The sequence below is a fragment of the Spermophilus citellus genome (assembly GCF_964194105.1).
Source record: "Spermophilus citellus genome assembly, chromosome: 3".
NCBI classification, from domain to species: domain Eukaryota; kingdom Metazoa; phylum Chordata; class Mammalia; order Rodentia; family Sciuridae; genus Spermophilus; species Spermophilus citellus.
This window is the reverse complement of record NC_138184.1, coordinates 128,171,865-128,191,072: the sequence shown is the minus strand read 5'-3', so window position 1 is coordinate 128,191,072 and position 19,208 is coordinate 128,171,865. Positions and strand designations below refer to the sequence as shown.

Here is a 19,208-nt window from a genome sequence, read left to right as displayed (position 1 = left end):
AGTACTTAACATGTGCAAGGCCCTAGTTTCCATCCTCAGCACAGCAAAATAGAAAAGAGAACTGCAATACTGCAACTGATCTTTGATTATGTGAGCTTTATGTTTTGGTACTGTTTCTTCTTTTTTTTAACGTATCCAACAAATATTTTATTTTTTGTTCTTTTTAGATATTCATGACAGTCGAATGTATTGGAGGATGGGTATCAGGGATTGAACTCAGGGGCACTAGACTACTGAGTCACATCCCCAGCCCTTAGGATGTATTTTGACCTATTATACATACATGGAGTATAACTTATTCTAATTAGGATCCCATTCTTGTGGTTGAACATGATGTGGAGTTACACTGGTTGTGTCTGATTCATTCTACTGTTTTTCCTATTCCTATGTCTCCTCCGTTCCCTTAATTCCCCTTTGTCTAATCCAATAAACTTCTATTCTTCCCTTCTCTCCTTATTGTTTGTTAGCATTGCATATCAGAGAGAACATTTGGCCTTTGGTTTTTTTGGAATTTGCTTATTTCACTTAACATGATAGTCTCCAGTTCTACCCATTTACCAGCAAATGCCATAACTTCATTCTTCTTTAAGGCTGAGTAATATTCCATTATGTATATATGACACATTTACATTATCCATTTATCTTTTAAAGGGTATCTAAGTTGGTTCCATAGCTTAGCAATTGTGAATTAAGCTGTTATAAACATTGATGTGGTTGCATCACTATAGTATACTGGTTTTAAGCCCTTTGGGTATAAACTGAGGAGTGGGATAACTGGGTCAAATGATGGTTCCAGTCCAAGTTTTCTGAGCAATCTCCATACTGCTTTCCATAGTGTTATCAATTTACAGTCCCACCAGCAATGTGTGATGTACCTTTTCCCCCCACATCCTTGCCATCACTTACTGTTGTTTATATTTTTGATAATTGCCATTCTCACTGGAGTGAGAGAGAATCTCATTGTAATTTTAATTTGCCTTTCTCTAATTGCTTGAGATGTTGAATATTTTTTTTCATACATGTTGCCATTTTTATTTCTTCTGTGTGAAGTTGGCACTGCTTCTTATTAGTTGGATAATAAAACAAGCATCTTCCCTTCTCTAATGAATTTTTTGGTTATCATTTTATTTGAAAGCTCAGTCCATCAAGAGAACCCAATTTTGGGGTCACAAATATACTCTGACACTCCATAGTTACTTACCTTCCTGGTTCTCTTCCTTCATTTCATAGCAGAGAGCCCTGAGTTAGGACAAGCTACGTCAAGACCCAGTGGTCCTAGGATATCTTTTTTTAAAAAAAATATTTACTTTTTAGTTTAATTGGACACAAAGGTATTGTACCTTTTTTAAAAAAAACCCAGGGCCTCACACCTGCTAGGCTAGTACTCAACCTCTGAGCCACAACCCCAGCCCCGGTCCTAGGATCTCTTAAACAAAGCACTTAACCTCTTTGGGTGGGTGTTAGTTTTCATGTTAGTAATCTGGAATTTCTCCCCACTCCTCCCTTTGAGACTGAGCCTCACTATGCTATTCAGTCTAGTCTTGATTTCCTTCCTACCTCAACCTCCTGAGTAGCAGGGTCTATAGGTGTGTTCTGGAATTAACAGACCTACTCTGTCTCTTAGGATTTTGACATTATGAGAAAAGGGATTTGTATACTGTAAAATGATTGGGTGTATTTACTAAATGCTACATGTAAAACATGAGTTGTATTACTCTGCTTTTACTTGCAGAACCAAGTTCTCACCTTTGGGGTCTGATATGCAATACCCATGTAGTCTTTTTCTCTCTCTCCTCATCTAACCCCTTCAGAACACTACAGTCCTGTAATACTTAGCTATATCTTGAACAAATCACAACCTTCCAGTCTCAGAAGTTTCCAGGGTGCTTTCCTCTACTTATGTGATGCAATATAATTAAAAACAAGTCTCCTCCCAACCAGGCATGGTGGTGCACACCTATAATACTAGAACCTCGAGACCAGCCTTAGCAATGTAGTTAAGATCTTGTCTTGAAATAAAAAAATAAAAAGGGCTAGGGCTATAGCTCAGTGGTGGTATACCCCAAACCCCCAATTGTAACAGGAACTTAGAGAGGCTGCTTTGGTTAAAAAAAGAAAAAAAGAAAGCACTGACTTCTCCTGGGCCTGCAGATGCCCAGTGGATACATTGGGTAACTGAAAGTGATAAACTTGAAGGGGCCATCTGGTTCCCATGAGATGGTTTCTCCTGCTTTGGGTAGGCATTGGTGGGGGGAGGGGGGTATTATGATCTCATCATGAGGTGATCTGTGTGCCAGGTCCTGCTGTTCCTAGAATCCAAGCTGACTGCAGGTTTAGGGCAATGACCGGAGACTTCTAGTGTCTCTCCAGGAGGAGTGGAACAGGACACTGAAAAACTGAATGTCCCTGCAAATCTTGAAAATAACCTTCATCTCTCTTATCTTGGTGTCCTCAGTCTTTTAGGATGATATAGATAAGATAAATTTAGGGTCACTAAGCCTCAGTAAGCCTTGTATTACACTCCTTGAGTGATAAACATGCCCATGTGCAGAACAAAGCAAGGACCTGACCCAAAGTTTAAGGTAATAAAGGAGTCAGATACAAAATGAAGGCAGATAGAAGCTTTGTCCAGCTTATAGCCATTAAGTGAAAAGTTTAGGCCCAAGTGAAAAGTCAGTGTTTTTAGCAAAAGCAAGTACTAGGGCTGGGAACATAGTTCAGTTGGTAGAGTGCTTGCCTTGCATGCACAAGGCATGGGTTCAATCCTTAGTACCACACACAGGTACTAATTCTATGATATAAAGGGACTTAATGCCCAACTTTTCAGTTTCCTGAGAGGATGAAAGACTAACTTGTCACTTGACTCCAAATTGTAAGACCTATCAAACATGATAGGTTGTACAATAGAATGTTTCCACCTTGTGATCCTTTAGCAGGTTGCTTGTGATGCACATAACAGTTTTGTTTTGTACCAGGCACATTAAGGTTTAATGTTTATTCAATCACAAAATCCTTTTCTACCTTTATGAATAGGTTTTCTGGGTTGAGAAGAGACATCCCCCACCACCATTGAACCTGGTAGCACTTTACCACTGAGTTACATCCTCAGTCATTTTTATTTTTTATTTAGAGACAGAGTGTTGCTAAATTGCTGAAGCTGGCCTTAAAATTTGAGATCTTGGCTATTGCCTCAGCCTCCCAAATATCTGGGATTATGGGTCTATGTCTCCATTCCTGGATTAAATCAAGATTTTTTATGAATTTGCACTATTTTGCCCAGGCTAGTGTTGTGTTAGAGTCTGTAAACAAGTCAGGATGGCGCCTGGCATTTTGCCAGAGAAATGTTAGAGTCTGTAAACAAGTCTGGATGGTGCCTGGCAAAATGCCAGAAGGAGTGGTTTGTGAAGTAATGCCAGCGAGCCATTAAGTGTGGAGATTTCTTATTGGTTGACTGATGTATCCAGTTTATACTAATTAAGATAAGCTGTGTGGAATGTATAAATAACTCTCCTGTCCTACAATAAAGGGCTCCCACTCCTGCTGTATCAATCTACACAAGTTGTTCGTCACCCCTGTTATTTTGCTGCAGCCGGACTGCGGCAGTGTTGAACTCCTAGGCTCAAGCCATCCTTCCAAATCAGCTTCCTGAGTAGGTGGGACTAGCTGGGTGCTGTGGTGCATGCCTGTTATCCCAGTGACTTGGGAGCCTGAAGCAGGAGGATTGCAAGTTCAAAGCCAGCCTCAGCAGTTGAGTGAGGCCCTAAGAAATTTAGAGAGACCTTGTCTCAAAATAAAAAGGGCTGGGTTTAAATAAAAAATATGAGTAGGTGGGACTATAGGTGTGCACCTCTACAGCAGGTTTAAGGTTTGTTTGTTTGGTACTGGGAATTGAACTCAGGGACACTTGACCACTGAGCCACATCCCCAGCCCTATTTTGTATTTTATTTAGAGACAGGGGCTCACTGAGTTGCTTAGCGCCTGGCCATTGCTGAGGCTGGCTTTGAACTCGAGATCCTCCTGCCACAGCCTCTGGAGCCTCTCAGATTACAGGCATGTATCACTGTCCCGGCCTGAGCTTAAGGGGGAGGCTTCTAGGTGTCTCTCCAGGAGGTGTGGAACAGGACATTGAAAAACTGAATGTCCTTTGGGAATATCCAAAGGATTCATTTAGCTTGGTGTGGTGGTACACATCTGTAATATCAGAAACTAGGAAGGCTGAAGGCTGGTGGTGTAGTTCAGTGATATAGCACTCCATAAAAAAAAAAAAAAAAAAGAAAAGAAAAAGAAAAAAAAGTTCTTGAGAGGTGGAGGAGATAAAAATAGCATCCAAAGATTTAGTGGAAAAGGGGATGCTACTTGAGCTGGGTGGCAAAGTCTAATAACCAAATTTAGCAGGACCCCAACAAAGTTGTTTCTATTAATGTGCTACAACCAGGGAGAGCACCCCACAGACAGACAGACTGACTCTCATTATGGAGGGATAAGAGGGAGAGTTTTGTAAGGTTTGGGCTGACCCTGAATAATTCTGAGGAAAAGAAAGAAAGAATCAGCTCTAGAATGTTGTTTCCACGGGGTATGGGCAGTTTAGTAATTGGGTATCTCATTTATTTTTTATTTTTTGCTATGTAAAAATTGAACTCGGGGGCCTCATATACACTAGGCAAGCACTCTACCACTGAGCTACATTTCCAAGTATCTCTCATTTTTGTTAAAGAGGTGAGAGCCAAAAATCAGGTAAGAAAATGGTAATCACTCAAAAGGACATTTTACAGTGAAGCCTCAGGAAAAACACTGTTATTATTGTAGCTGGTACCACTGTTGTCTGTTATGAAAGACATTAATCTCTCAATGAGACTATTTATACACCTTGGACTCTGACACACACCTGCAGCTACTTGCAGGGAAACCAACCCCTCATCTATAGTAACTAGCCCAGGAAGCTATCCTGCTGTTAAGTTAGACTTGTAGGAAGTGAGGTACTATCGCTAGTGATAATCCAGGAAATCAAACAATAACTTTCTGTAACAGTCCCAACTTGATTAATAATTGGCAGCTTCCATAATTTTTGTTCTGGCTTCCAATTTAAGACCAACCAGAGAAGACAAATATGCTCCCCTACCAAACATTGGAATCCTCCCTTCTTCTCCACGTTGATAGCCTCTAACCAGGACATTCCTGAAGTTTCTGGGTTTTTTTCACTGTAAGATTTTTTCACTCTGCCTGCCCTTAACTCTGCTCATGCAGTGATGGTGGTTGACTCCCTTTGATATAGCATGCTCTATAAAAATAGACTCTGCTTTTCTTATTTGGTTGTCTTCATTTATTTTTGCAGTTATCACTATCTGAAGAATAGCAGATGGATTTTTTTCTTGAAGGATGGTCTTGTGTATGAAGAGATGAGGCAGAGGCATTCTAAGGGGTAGGGGAGCCTAAGGGATCAGGCTAAGAGAGGCTCTGGTAGTGCTATTTTTCTGCATTACAAAGTGATATACCTTAATAGAAGACTGTGGAAGACTTAAACAATATCAAATCTTTTTCTTTCTCTCTCTTTTTTTGGTACCTAAGTTACTTAGGGCCTGCTAAATTGCTGAGGCTGGCCTTGAACTTGCCATCCTCCTGCCTCAGCTTCTCACACTGCTGGGATTAAAGGCATCCACCACTATGCCTTTCCTAGGCACCTGTTTGTTTTGTATTAGGGATTGAACTCAGGGGTACTTAATCACTGAGCCACATCCCAGCCCTTTTTATTTTTAATTTTCAGACAGGGTCTCTCTAAGTTGCTTAGGGCCTCACTAAACTGCTGAGGCTGGCCTTGAATTTATGATCCTTTTGCCTCAGCTTCCCAAGTTGCCCAGATTATAGGCATAAGCCACTACAGTGGCAGGTATCTCTTCTATTTATTTATTTATGTAACAGTAGAATGCATTTTGACATATAATACACAAATGGAGCACAACTTCTCATTCCTCTGGCCGTACATGGTTCAGAGTAGCTCCAGTAGTGTAATCATACATCTGTATAGAGTGACAATGTCTGTCACTTCATACTGTCCTTCCCTTCCCCAGGTATCTATTCTTGAATGGTAGGAGAATAATGACAACCAAATGCACTGCCTCATTTTTGTCTGTGAATGTGGATTATGGCAGAAGGCCAATTGAAAGGATGTTTCCCACACCTCTTCTTTATCTGCCAAAAGGACTGGAGTACCTGCCTTTGGGGAATGCCAGAGATCAACTATTTCTTTGATATTAATATTAGAGTCCAATCAGGAAACAGAAACACAATACAGGAGGGCTGGGGGTGTGGCTAGGGCTAAAAGCACTTGCTTAGGTGCAAAGACCCTGGGTTCTATCTACAGTATCACAACAAACAAAATCTAACAATACAAGAAAGGCTTAATAAGAATTAAATATGAGAGGATTGGGGCTAGGGAATCCCAGCGACTCAGGAAGCTGAGGCAGGAGGCTGGCAAACAGCCAGGGCAATTTAGCAAAACCCTGTCTCAAAATTTAAAAAAAAAAAAATTAAAGGGCAGGAGTTGTCGCTCAATGGTTAAAGCACCTCTGGGTTCAATCCCTCGTACCAAAACAAACAAACAAAAACAACAACAACAACAAAAAAAGAAAAACCCCCGATTAGGGTAACTAGGGATTAAAGATCACGAGAATAGTAGATGTAAGGCACATGGGCCATCCTGAGGGCTGAGATAAAGCTCCTAAGGAAGACCCTACCCCAAGGTGAACCTTGATCTTGTTGGACAGGGAAAGGCCACAGCTCACCAAATGGCAAGGAAGTACTAGCAAAATTCGCTGCAAATTCACCCTCTAGGATGCCAGAAGAGACTGTTCCCTGGCAGGTGTCTCACTGAAGTACTTGGATATAAAACTTGCCAAGGGAAATGCTGGAGGAAACTGCTGGCTGTTGCTGACACCCTGGCACTGCAAAAGCCTGGCTCTGCGAAGGTGACCAGCTGCAGAGAACCTGAAACTGTAGGAAGAGGCTCTCAGTGTGGAAGCCTGGTGCTGGGGTATTTCTCATCCCATAGGCACTACCAAGAACGGCTCAACTGACAACAAGTTCCTTCTTCTGACATTGCTTAGTCTTGCCTCCAGCAAAGGAAGAATGCTTAAGGGCCAGCTTCAGGTTCTCTGGGCAGGAAATGAGAAGTGAATGTGGATCTGAGACAGAATAATCGGCACAGAATGACATACTTTAAATATTGCTTTCCTTTGGTATCAGTTTACCTTCAGCTGTATTGTAAGGCACTTAGTGGAGCTTGCCTTAATGGTAAAAGAAAGGTCTGCTGACTTTGCAGTGTGCTTTTGGATAAATCACCTAATTCCCTTGATTACTTCTGTGAAAAGTGGCAATTATATTAGATAACTGCTAAAGTTCTTCGGTTTTCTTCTTCTGTTTTGGTAGTACTGGATATTGAACCCAGGGGTACTTTACCACTAAGTCACATCACCAGTCCTTTTTATTTTTTGAGTCAGGGCTTGCTAAATTGCTGAGGGTCTCACTAAATTGCTGAGGCTGGCCTTAACTTTCGATTCTTCGGCCTTAACCTCTCATGTCGCCCGATTACAGGCGTGCACCACCGCACCCAGCTCTCTGGTTTTATCCTGGAAAGCCTTAGAGTCCTTGTTGTTGTTTCCTGATGTGTTTGTCTAAGGTAGGCATTAAAACAGAGAAAACTTTAGTAAAAGCTTTCCCCCTCGCCCAGAGAATGAAGGCGAGACCAGGGAGAAAAAGGAAATAACACTGCACCCGGATTCTCGGCTGGACGCTCCGCCCTATCCCTCCCCTCCCTTCCTGCCAGCCCCACCCCTTCTTTGAACGTGAGGAACGCTGGGAAGTTGGCCGCCCTAAAGATGGCGGCAGGATTGAAAAATTGGAAGCACTCCCGTGCGCACTCCCGTGCGCGCTCCCGCGGACCTGAGGGCGCGGGGCGAGCGCTGGGCGAGCGGGGGGCGGGGCGTGCTGCAGATTGGGCAAGCGCGTTTCTACGGCCGTGGGAGCGGGGCAGGGGTGGTGGAGCGATCCCGGCCCTCCAGTGGGATGTTCTCGCCTGCAGACATTGAGCGGGGCCTTCCCTGAGGCGAAGGGATCTGATCACAGAACCTGCCAGCTCCTTCGGGCCCGGAAGTCAGGGTGCAGGGTAGCTGTGGGCGGAACCTCTTCGGGGGCGGGGCCCTTGTGGGCGGGCCGGGTTTCCTCCGGCCCGGAAGTGCGGGTGCGGGGCGCGGCCGGGGCGGAGACTGCGGGCTGGCGGGCGGTGCCGGGAGCGCGGGGGTGGCGGTCCCGGGGCGAGCATGTAGCGGCTGCTGGTGGCGGGGCTCCCGGGGCGGGCCGCGGGGGCCGCACGCGGCGACATGGAAGAGGAGGGCAAGAAGGGCAAGAAGGTGAGCGTTCACCAGCGCGTCTCCCACGGGGGTCGGTGGGCGCGGCTCGGGTCCTGGGGGCCGAGAAGGGTGGGGGGTCCCTCGGGGCTGGGCGGGAGTGGCCGGCGGTGAAGTCCGGGCGACCGGGGCAGGGCAGGGCAGGGTAGGACCGGACTAACGAACCCCGGGCAGTGATCAGGTGGGCCAGCGTTCTCTAGCAGTAAACGCCTCACCTTTCCCGGGGTCCCGTTTGCGACTCGCCCTAACCCTGGGCAGACGGCCTGAGGGTGGGCCTCCCCCCGGCGTAGGGGCTGGGGCCGCAAAGGAAGTGGGCCCAGCGAGGGGACAGAAGTGTCCAGGGCTGGAACTCGGGCCAGTGGGCTGTGCGGTTAACGTGGAGACTTTTACTGCCCACTTGGCTTCGTCTTTGGATGTCCCGTAAAAGCGAAGATGGGGCTGAATTACTAGCTGAATGTCCCTTGTACCTAATATCATTGAGTGATTTTAGTGACGTTATATTTGGCGTGGGATTTAGGACATAGTTCAAGAGGCTCTTTAGTTTATGTAGTTTAAAAATGTGGCTTTAATTACAGGCTTGAGTAGTTGATAAAGAACATTTTAAGGAGACTGGAAAAACAATGTGGGATAAACCACCATTAAAGTGGAAAATGGGTTTTAATAAAATGTATCCTTTTCAAATAAATGCCTTATAATCTTCATGTCTTGCCTTTCATTTTCATTTTGATAAACGTGTGTGTTCACTTTTATGGACAAGTTTAAAACAGATCCTGATGTCCTATGTTACTACCTGGCATTCTGCAGTGTCCTTTAATTGACCGTATACTCATCACTTTGTTTTTAGAGGTGCCCCATTTTAAAAAAGTCTTTATTTGAAATGGATGTAGGCGGTGGCCTTCAGGGAGCCCTGTGGTGCTGCATCTTCACTTTCTCATTGTTTTATGTTAGGGACGTGTGTGTGTCTAATTTAGATGCAATATCAATTACAGTTATCTGCAAAAGTTGTTTAAGGTTGGAAAATACCTTGAAATAGTGATTTGGCCTGCAAGAAAAGCAGGAGCAGCATAAAAGGATTTAGCCAGAAAAGAGAGGTGTTAACCCAGTGACTGCCTAGATAGATACCAGGATGTCCAGTGTGGATGTTGCTCTTTGCTGGAACTGTACCAGTTATCCTGTGAAATGACAGCAGTTGGTTGAGCATGCTGGGGGACCTGACTGTCAGTTACCTCTTTAATGTGCACCACTTACAGGGGCACCTGACCCACCTACTGTGTCTGTGACAGGCAAGGATGGTTCTGTTTCCTTTGGAGCCTCTACCAGTTTGGGTGGAAACATTAAACCTTCAGCAAGATTGAGAGAGACAGAAGCAGTAAGATATTCCTGAACTTTTGGAATGGGAATGGAAAACTATCAAGAATTTTACAGTTGAAAAACCTTAGGCATAGACAGGGTTAGTGATTAATTTTATTGTCTCTATTAGAGGGGATAATCATTTGTTAATGTTACCCAAGTCAGGAGTTGTATGTTTTCTCTCTGTTCTGACACTTTTTGTAGGCAGGTGAGACATTGAGGTTTGGGGCATTGATTCCTATCCAGGCCATGACTTAACACAGTTTACCAGATGTTCTCTACTAATCTCAAGCTGGCAGAACCTTCCTTTTCTACTGCTTCATTCAATGTGAGGTCATTACAACTTATGAACTTAAGAACTTAAATCAGAAATAAAACCTGTTTTAATTTGTTTTTCACAATTTAAATTTAATTAGTTTTACTTAATGTTTGGATGCTTTAAGTTCTTTTTTTAAGTTAGTTCATTCAAAAAAAAAAATGCAGATTTAAACCTTTAAAAATGTGGATTGGCGGGCTTTTTCCAGGTCTCAGATACTTGTCTTGATGTCTTGTCAAGCAGTGATAGAGGCTTGCTCTACCATGCCCATTCTTCTTGGGACACAGGAATCAGTGAGCTGCCAGAGAACTGATGGACCAAGTGGATTTCATGGAAGTGGCCCCAGGTATAGCCCTGCCTTTCCTCAAGCTATTCCTGCACATGTGGTCATGGTAACTGTATACCACCAGCCAGTTATAGTTCATTCAATAAACATTTGTTGATCCCTGTATTGTCCTATGAAGCCTCTGGGTGATGAGGATGTACAAGAGGAGACCTGGAGGAGCTTGCTGCGGGGAGTTGGATCAGTTTTGGGTGCATATGGAAGAATGAATGGATTGGCAGAGAAACACACTGGGTGCCAAAGTTGTAGGGGCCCTGAAGTTGAAGTGACCACTTGGAAGCTACTCTCCTGTTTTGCTGTCTGCAGAGTGACTAGTACTTTTCATACTGAAATTCCCAATAATGGGGCTTGGAACATAAGGCCCGTATTTACACAATGAAGTCAAGTCTGCATTGTGGTACTATACTATCAACATGTGATTCTTTTTTGCAAAAAAAACTTAGGTGTATACTTGAGTTGGGATGTGTGTGTTTCTATATTCAATTCAGATGAGGCTCACAGCCCCCCAAAATTGCCATTTGGCCTTAACCCTATTGCTAGTCCTAGCTTCTGCTGCCTCTGGCCTTAGGACTCACCACCCAATGGCCATGATTTCTAACTGAACAAAATTAGATATTTTTGTGTTGATTGAATTTATTTCTCTTGTTTAAATTTAAAAAGAGTTTCTTAGAAATGTAAGACTGGGGGTCTGGGAATATAGCTCAGTTGGTAGAGTATTGCCTCGCATGCACAAGGCCTTGGGTTCAATCCTTGGCAACACCATAAAAAAAAAAAAAAGTAGAATTGTAGGACTGGCTAGTAAATGATGATAGGGAATTATTGCTCATTTGGTTGGGTGTGATTTTTGCAATTTTTTATTAGTTAATATATTTTAATTAGGCATATATGATAACAGAATGCATTTTGATTCATTGTACACAATTGCAGCACAACTTTTCTCTGGTTGTACAAGATGTGCGATGTGTTGTCGCACCATATGTGCACTCATACATGTACCTAGGATAATGATGGCCATCTCATTCCACCATCTTTCTTGCCCCCATACACCATCCCCTCATCTCTTCCCCTTTGCCCAAAGTTTGTATTATGCTTTATTAAGTTCTGATTTGACAGACATATTGAGGTATTTTTTTTTTAAAGAGAGAATTTTTAAATATTTATTTTTTAGTTTTTGGTGGATACAACATCTTTATTTTATTTTTTTATGTGGTGCTGAAGATCGAACCCAGCGCCCCGTACATGCCAGGCAAGCGCACTACCGCTTGAGCCATATCCCCAGCCCGAGCTTTTTATAGGTGAGGTAATAATTACTTTTTGAATTTGCTTCATTTAAACCAGAATTTAAAAAGGGAATAGCTACATGCTTTGTGTCTTAGTCTGTTTTGGGTTTCTATAACAATATTGGTACTGGGTAATTTCATAAAGAATAGATTTCTGACAGTTCTAGAGTCTGGGAGGTAGGTTCAAGAGCAAGGGGTTGGTATTTGGTGAGGACCTTCCTTTTGTTGATTTGTTTGATACCAGGGATTGAACCCAGGGGTGCTTAACCACTGAGTCACTTTTTTTTTTGGTCTGGGGGATAGAACCCAGGACCTTGTTCATGCTAAGTAATTACTCTTCTGCTTAGCTATTCCCCCAGCCTGAACTCACTCATCTTTTGATTTTGGTGCTGGAGATGGAACACAGGACCTCACACATGCTAAGTATATACTCTACTGCTGAGCTACTCCCTCAGCCTGAACTTGACGACCACTCCTCCTCCCGCCCAGTGCTGGGCATTGAACCCTTCCATGTGCTAGACAAGTGCTATACTACTGAGCTACACAGCCCCTGAATTTACTTTTCAGCATCCCGAACTGCTGGGATTACGGGTGTGCGCCACTGTACCCAGCTTATGGTAACTGCATTTTTGTCAGCAGTGCCCCCTCTTTGTCACTTGACAGTATGATTAAACAGCTAAGATTAAATCTCATAAATCTGTCAGCATTTTAGTCATCTTTATTTACTTGAGTACCTATGGCACACTTAGTATTGTGAGAAGAAGGTTAGTAACATTGCACTTTGAAAGGCTAGCCACTTAGTCCTAAAATTAGAGATCATGAGAGAACAGATGCTACAGTGTTTTAGGAAAGACATGGAATAAGCATCAGCCAGTTCCAGGTGGGGACCAGGGAATGAAGTTCAGAAGCAAAGAAGGAGTGGAGACAGCCTTTAAGTACTGAGATTGGGGGAGTTTTGGTGTTGGGTCCATGTGCACTTGTTGCCACTGGAGGTGTCTGGCATCCACCTATTCACTCTTTTATCTATCAGATGAGTGTTGGTGCCAGGTAGAGACACTGGGAAACCAACATGCATGGGGCCAGCCTGCCGCCTCAGGGCACGAAGTTGAGCCAAGAACAGATGGAAGAAGCAGACTTTGATATAAGTGATCAGGAAAACTTTTTTTGGTACCAGGGATTGAACCCCGGGATGCTTAACCACTGAGCTACGTCCCATTTTTTATTTTTATTTAAAGACAGGATCTTGCTGAGGCTGGCTTTGAACTTGTGATGGTCCTACCTCAGCCTCCCGAGCCCCTGGGATTACAGGTGTGTGTCACCATGCCCAGCAAGGAAAACTTTTTTTGTTATGAAAACTTCCAGTACAAATGAAGTCCCCATGCCCAACTAGTAATAGTGTGGATGTGTGTATAGTTTGTTTTATGTACACTTTCTCCTCATCCCTGCTCTCTGCCTGTATGGGCTAAAGTTTCAACCTCCAGGACCTCAGGAGATAACTGTATTTGGAGAGGGGGACTTATCTTTAAAGATGTGCTTACATTTAAATGAGGTCATGAGAATGGGCCCTGATCCAATCTGACTGGTATCATTTTAAGAAGTGGTAATCAATACATATACACACACAGGAGGACAATCGTGTGAGGACATAGAAGATGCCATCTGCAAGCCAAAGAGAGGCTTCAAGAGAAACCACCTATGCCTATAGCTTGATCTTGGGATTCTAGTCTTTAGGCCTGTGAGAATAAGTTTCTGTGACTCTGTGACTGAAGTCCTGGGTTTGTGGTACTTCATCCTGACAGCTCTAGCAGGTTTTATTGTTTATTGTTGTTGTTTTTGGTACTGGGGATTGAACCCAGGGGCACTTTACCACTGAGCAACATTTTCTACATTTGCTTTTTATAAAAAGTTTTATTTTGAGGCAAGGTCTTGCTAAGTTGCTGAGGCTGGTCTTGAACTTTTGATCTTCCTGCCTCCGCCTCTTAAGTTTCTGGGATTACAGGTGTGCACCACCACACCCAATCCTAGAAAGTTTTGAGGCAAACTCTTGAGATCACTTTGTAAATAGGAATGTCCTGGGCAGGTTTGGAGGACTAGGTCTGGGTTGTTGCCCTAGATAAGGCCATACCACATTCCATGTGGACCATAAATTGCAGCTTACTCTTTGTGGTCAGGAAAGCTCGTAGGGCATTTTGGGTCTAGGCACTGTGAAGGACAGGCTTTGTCTTCAGGGATCTGTGGTGGAGGAGTGGGCCCAGCTGTGCCTTCTGCACAGACACCACATCATTGTCATGAAGGTGGATCTTGTCAGTGTACTTTCTACTGCTTGACTTTCTTATCCCTCAGATTGAGAGAAACAGCATTTCTTCAAATGATAATGCAAATGCAGGGAGTATGCATTTGGATTTGTCAGTTGAACCAATAGATATTTGGTTATACTGTTTTTTTTTTTTGGTGTTGAGGATTGAACCCAGGATCTCATGCATGCTAGGCAAATGCTCTACCACTGAGCTACACCCCCAGCACAGATTTTTCTTTTTTCTTTTTAATTTAAACTTAAATTACTTTTTTTTTTTTTTTTTGGTATAAGCAGGAAACTTTTTCCTAGCAGTGAGCCAAAAATGTGACACTTTTTCTTTTTTCCTCCCAAGTGTGCTTGGTTGGTAACAGTTTTCTGCTTGGATTGTACTAAGAATTAGGGCGTTTGATGGCAGGCATTAGATTTGTGCAATGAAAATAATCCTGTTTAATAAGCACAGTAGGAAGTTGGAATTTGGCTTTGGTTTGCAGCTTAAGGTGGTATAATCTTGTAACCCAGGAAGGTGTAAATAATAGTTGAATTCTAAAAGTGAGCAAACTAGTCGGCCTAAGCCTGTGGTATTACTGTGTTATTCTTTCTTTTCTCTCTCTCTCTCTTTTTTTTTTTTTTTGTGGTACTGGGGATTTAACTCAGTGACACTCTACCAGTTAGCTACACCCTCGGCCCTTTTTTATTTTGAGACAGTCTTGTTAAGTTGCTACTGGGGATTTAACTCAGTGATTCTCTACCAGTTAGCTACACCCTTGGCCCTTTTTTATTTTGAGACAGTCTTGTTAAGTTGCCCTAGCTGGCTTTGAACTTACCATCCTCATGCCTCAGCCCTCAAAGTAGATAGGATAACATGTGCAACACTGTGACCAACATCGTTGGTATTGGCTTTTTTAGGTGTGTCTCTTTTAGGGTTTAGAATATTCATGCATAAAATCATAGAATGCCATAAATTAAAACGTTATGTCCTTTCTTTCTTGTGGGGAGCCTGCGCAGGCCGCGTGGTAGACTTTCTTGTACAATGTAAGAACCTATAAGTAGTATCATTCTGTTTATACTCTCTTCTGTTCTTTGTGAAATTTCTGACATTTATTTTACTTCCGAAAACATTATAAATCCAACAGTACATTGTTATTTTTATTTAAATGATTGACTTTTGAAATATATATATTTGGTACTGGAGATTGAACCCAAGGACACTCAACCACTATCCCCAGCCTTTTTTGTATTTTATTCAGGGACAGGGTTCTCACTGAGTTGAATTCTCACTGAGTTGTTCTAGGCTGGCTTTGAACTTGTGATCCTCCTGCCTCAGCCTCCTGAGCCACTGGGATTACAGGCATGCACCACTGTGCCTGGCTGAAATATTTTATGGTATATTAAGTATTTTATGTAAATAAAAGTTGCATAGTACACCAAGCCTCCCAATACGGCTGTGGCTGTGGCTTAGTGGTTGAGTCCCCTGAGTTCAATCCTCAGTACCAAAAAAAAAAAAAAAAAAAAAAAAATCTTTTAAAAAGTTTTTAAATTTTGAGAAAGAGTTTTGTTAAATTGCTTAGGGCTCAGCCTTCTGAGTTTCTGGGATTACAGGCATGTGCCACTGTGCTCAGCATGGTTCCACTTGTTATTGAAGCTCTGCTTGTTATTTATTTATTTATTTATTTATTAAAGAGAGAGAGAGAATTTTTAATATTTATTTTTTAGTTCTCCGCGGACACAACATCTTTGTTGGTATGTGGTGCTGAGGATCGAACCCAGGCCGCACGCATGCCAGGCGAGCACGCTACTGCTTGAACCACATCCCCAGCCCCCTCTGCTTGTTATTTAATGGGCTTTTTGTTTTTGTTTTTTGGCAGTGCTAGGGATGGAATCCAGGGTCTTGCACCTGCTAGGCCAACTCTCACTGAGCTAAATCCCTCTGCTGGTTATTTAAGTGTTTTGTCAGTGTAATTCCATTTAGGTTATATGCATTGCTCTGTCTTCATGTTCTTTCTTTTCCTTTTTTTTGGGGGGGGGTGGGAGTCAGTGGGTATTAGGAATTTAACCAAGGGGCAGTTTACCACTGAGCTATATCTCCATCCCTTGTTTATTTATTTAATTTATTTTATTTTGAGACAGGATCTCACTAAGTTTCTTAGGGTCTTGCTAAATTGCTGAATTTAGCCTTGAACTTGTGATCCTCCTGCCTCAGCCTCCGAAGCTGCCGGGATTACAGGTGTGTTGCAATTGTGCCTGGCTCACTGGTTCTGTTTTATGTTATATGTAATCAGTCAATCTCAATTGTGAATTCAAAACTTGACAAATTTATTTATCATTCTTAGATTTATATTTAATTCTTCTTTTTGTGTTTTCTTGTGGTACTGAGGATTGAACCAGGAATGTTATACCTCTGAGCTAGACCTCTGTCTCTTTTTATTTTATTTTGAGACAGGGTCTTACTGTGTTGCCCATGGTGGCCTTGAACTTGGGATCCTTCTGCCTCATCTTCCCAAGTTGTTAAGATTATAGGTGTGTACCGCCTGTTGTAATACCACACTTTCTGTGTGTATGTTTTTAAAGTTTCCACATCTCTCTTGAAATTCCTTGTGTCTTCTATCTTTTTTTATAGACATTTTTTCACCCCAGAGATGGAATCTTGTTGTGTTGTCTAGGTTGCCCTCAAACTCCTGGCCTCAAGCAATCCTTTATTCAGTCTCACAAGTAGTTGGGACTATAGGTGAGTGCCCTCATGCTGACTTTCTATAGTTTCTTTAACAAATTTATCAAAATTATTTTTAAAGTTCTTGTCACATAATTTCAGTATCTGGGACATTTGTGAATCTCTTGCTGACTCATTTTTTTTTCTCTTGAATTTGGACCAAATTTTTGTGTTTCTTCATATAACAGCTTTTTCGGGGGTGGGGGGAGGCTGGCACAAGGGGTTGAACCCAAGGATGCTTGGTACTACTGAGCCACATCCCCAACCCTTATTTTTTATTTTTATTTTTTTTTGTGGTGTTGGGGATCCAACCCAGGGCCTTATGCATGTAAGGCAAGCACTCTGCCAACTGAGCTATATCCCCAGCCCTTATTTTTTGAAACAGGGTTTCGCTAATTTGCTTAGAGCTTTGCAAAGTTGCTGAGGCTGGCTATGAATCTGTGATCCTTCTGCCTCGGCCTCCTGAGCCTCTGGGATTACAGACATGCACCACCATGCCCAGCTGTATTGATTTTTTTTTACTATGTGTTGGACATTGTGGATGATGGATTGTAAGGATTCTGACTTCTGAATAGTGTTGAATTGTTTACTAGGAAGTTAAATTAGTGGTGGGCTGTTTTGTTGTTTGGAGGTACGGTTTTATAGTGCTTTGTTACATCAGCTTTTTTGTTGTTGTTGTTCTGAGGATTGAACCCAGGGCCTGGAGTATAGTAGGCCAGTGCTTAACCACTGAGGTATATCCCCAGCATACTCCCTCCCCCTCCTATTTTTAGTGATGCTAGGGATGGAATCCAGCATGGAAACTCCTTGCTCCCCACTTTTTATTTTTATTTTTGTGATAAGGTCTTACTGTGTTACTCAGGCTGGCCTGGAACTAGCAGTCCTCCCTTAGCCTCCCAAATAGCTGGAATGACAGGTGTGTACTACCATGCCTGGCTTAATACATCAGTTTTGATAGTTGATATATTTTTCCTAGGGTAAATCTCTTAGTCCTTGATGTACTTTTTTAGTTCAGTGACTCTTGGAGTTTCAGATGGACAGTTTGAGGTATTTATCAAGTTTGTCTGATTTGGCAGGATATGAACTCAACTCTGTCTACCCTGTTGGTGGGGGCAGCTAAAATCTCTGCTCAGCTTTATCAGCCTCCAAGCTCTTATGTTCTTTCTGGACTCTTTGGTATCCCACCCCTATTTGAACAGTTCAAAGTTTAGCCAAAGATTTGAGGGGAGCTTTATATTCAAACTGGGACCTCCTCTTTCTGTGGTTCTCTCCTTTCCTAGATTTCTTGCTTTTTGAGCAGTCTCCACTCCTCCCTTAATCCCTCAGGACAATAAAATTGCAGCTGTTTTGTTTGTTTGTTTAAAATTCCCTGAACCTCTTGACCAGGGAGCACCTTCATAGGTGAAACAGTGTAAAGGGTCTTGCTCAAGGATATTTTCTTCTTTCAAGGGTCAAGTTTTCTTTTTAATTTTATCTCCAGTGCTTTCAGAAGGTTGTTTTCCATATTTCATCTAGGATCTGTAATATCACTCTGTGAGAAGGTTATTCTGATACAGCCTACTCCTCTATTATAGGAATAGGGACCTCTTTTGTAGGGACCTCTTTTGGTTATTTTTCTTGATGGTATATTTGGGAGAGCTTTCTTTTTTAAAAAATTATTTTTAGTTGTAAATGGACACAATACTTTTATTTATTTTTATTCGATGCCGAGGATCGAACCCAGTGCCTCACACATGCTAGGCAAGCACTCTGACACTGAGCTACAGCCCCAGCCCCGTTTATCTGTGGATTACTATAATTTATTTAAATTGCAGCTGTTTTATGAACTTTTAGGTAGTCATTTTGCTCTAACAAATAATGAAATAATTAACTTTCTACCAGACTTTTCTGTGTGTGTAGTGTATCTATAAGGCTAATTCCCAAAAATGCAATTGTTGGGAAAGCGTATGTTTGCAATTTTAGAGATATTAACAAATTGTTGTCTATTATAGGACTGATTTTTTTTTCAACACCTTTATTTTTATGTGGTGCTGAGACTAGAACCCAGTGCCTCACACATGCTAGGCAAGTGCTTTACCACTGATCACAACCCTGGCCCCTGATTTTTATTAAAAGCAATTTATATTGAGTGTGTGTTTTTTTTTCCTTCACATATCTTTGCCTGTGTAGCACATTACCAAACCTTTAAATGTTTCCCAACATGATGGGTGAATGGTTTTTACTAAAATTTTTGAATATTTTCCAAAGTGGACTTAAAATTATTTTTTTGTACAAAAGAATACATCTATATCTCAGAAGAATAGCAAAATATATTCAATGAAAAAAATCTTACCCACTAGAAACAAGTATTATTAAGAGCCTTTTAGATTGTGTTCATGTGTTTGCATATATGATCTTTTTGTGTGTATGTGTGCATAGTACTGAGAATTGAACCCAGGGGTTCTCTAAAACTGAGCTATATCCCCAACCCCCTTTTTTTTTTTTTTTTTTTTGAGACAGGGTCTCACTAGGTTACC

General features: G+C 42.2%; 1 protein-coding gene across 6 annotated transcripts in view; it reads left to right on the top strand.

Moving 5' to 3' along the window:
- The window catches only part of CCM2 (CCM2 scaffold protein), a 74,114-nt gene that overhangs the window by 3,252 nt on the left and 51,654 nt on the right, over positions 1-19,208 (top strand). For 2 of the 6 annotated variants that reach the window (XM_081283076.1, XM_081283072.1), the window contains exon 1: positions 8,245-8,403. The exons of 1 other annotated variant lie outside the window; for it this stretch is intronic. In XM_081283076.1, the coding sequence (XP_081139202.1) occupies positions 8,374-8,403 (30 nt within the window). In that variant the 5' untranslated portion in view covers positions 8,245-8,373. Of the gene's footprint in view, positions 1-8,244; positions 8,404-10,274; positions 10,413-19,208 lie in introns of those variants that run through there. 3 more of the 6 variants (XM_081283075.1, XM_081283074.1, XM_081283070.1) reach the window with 3 other exon arrangements.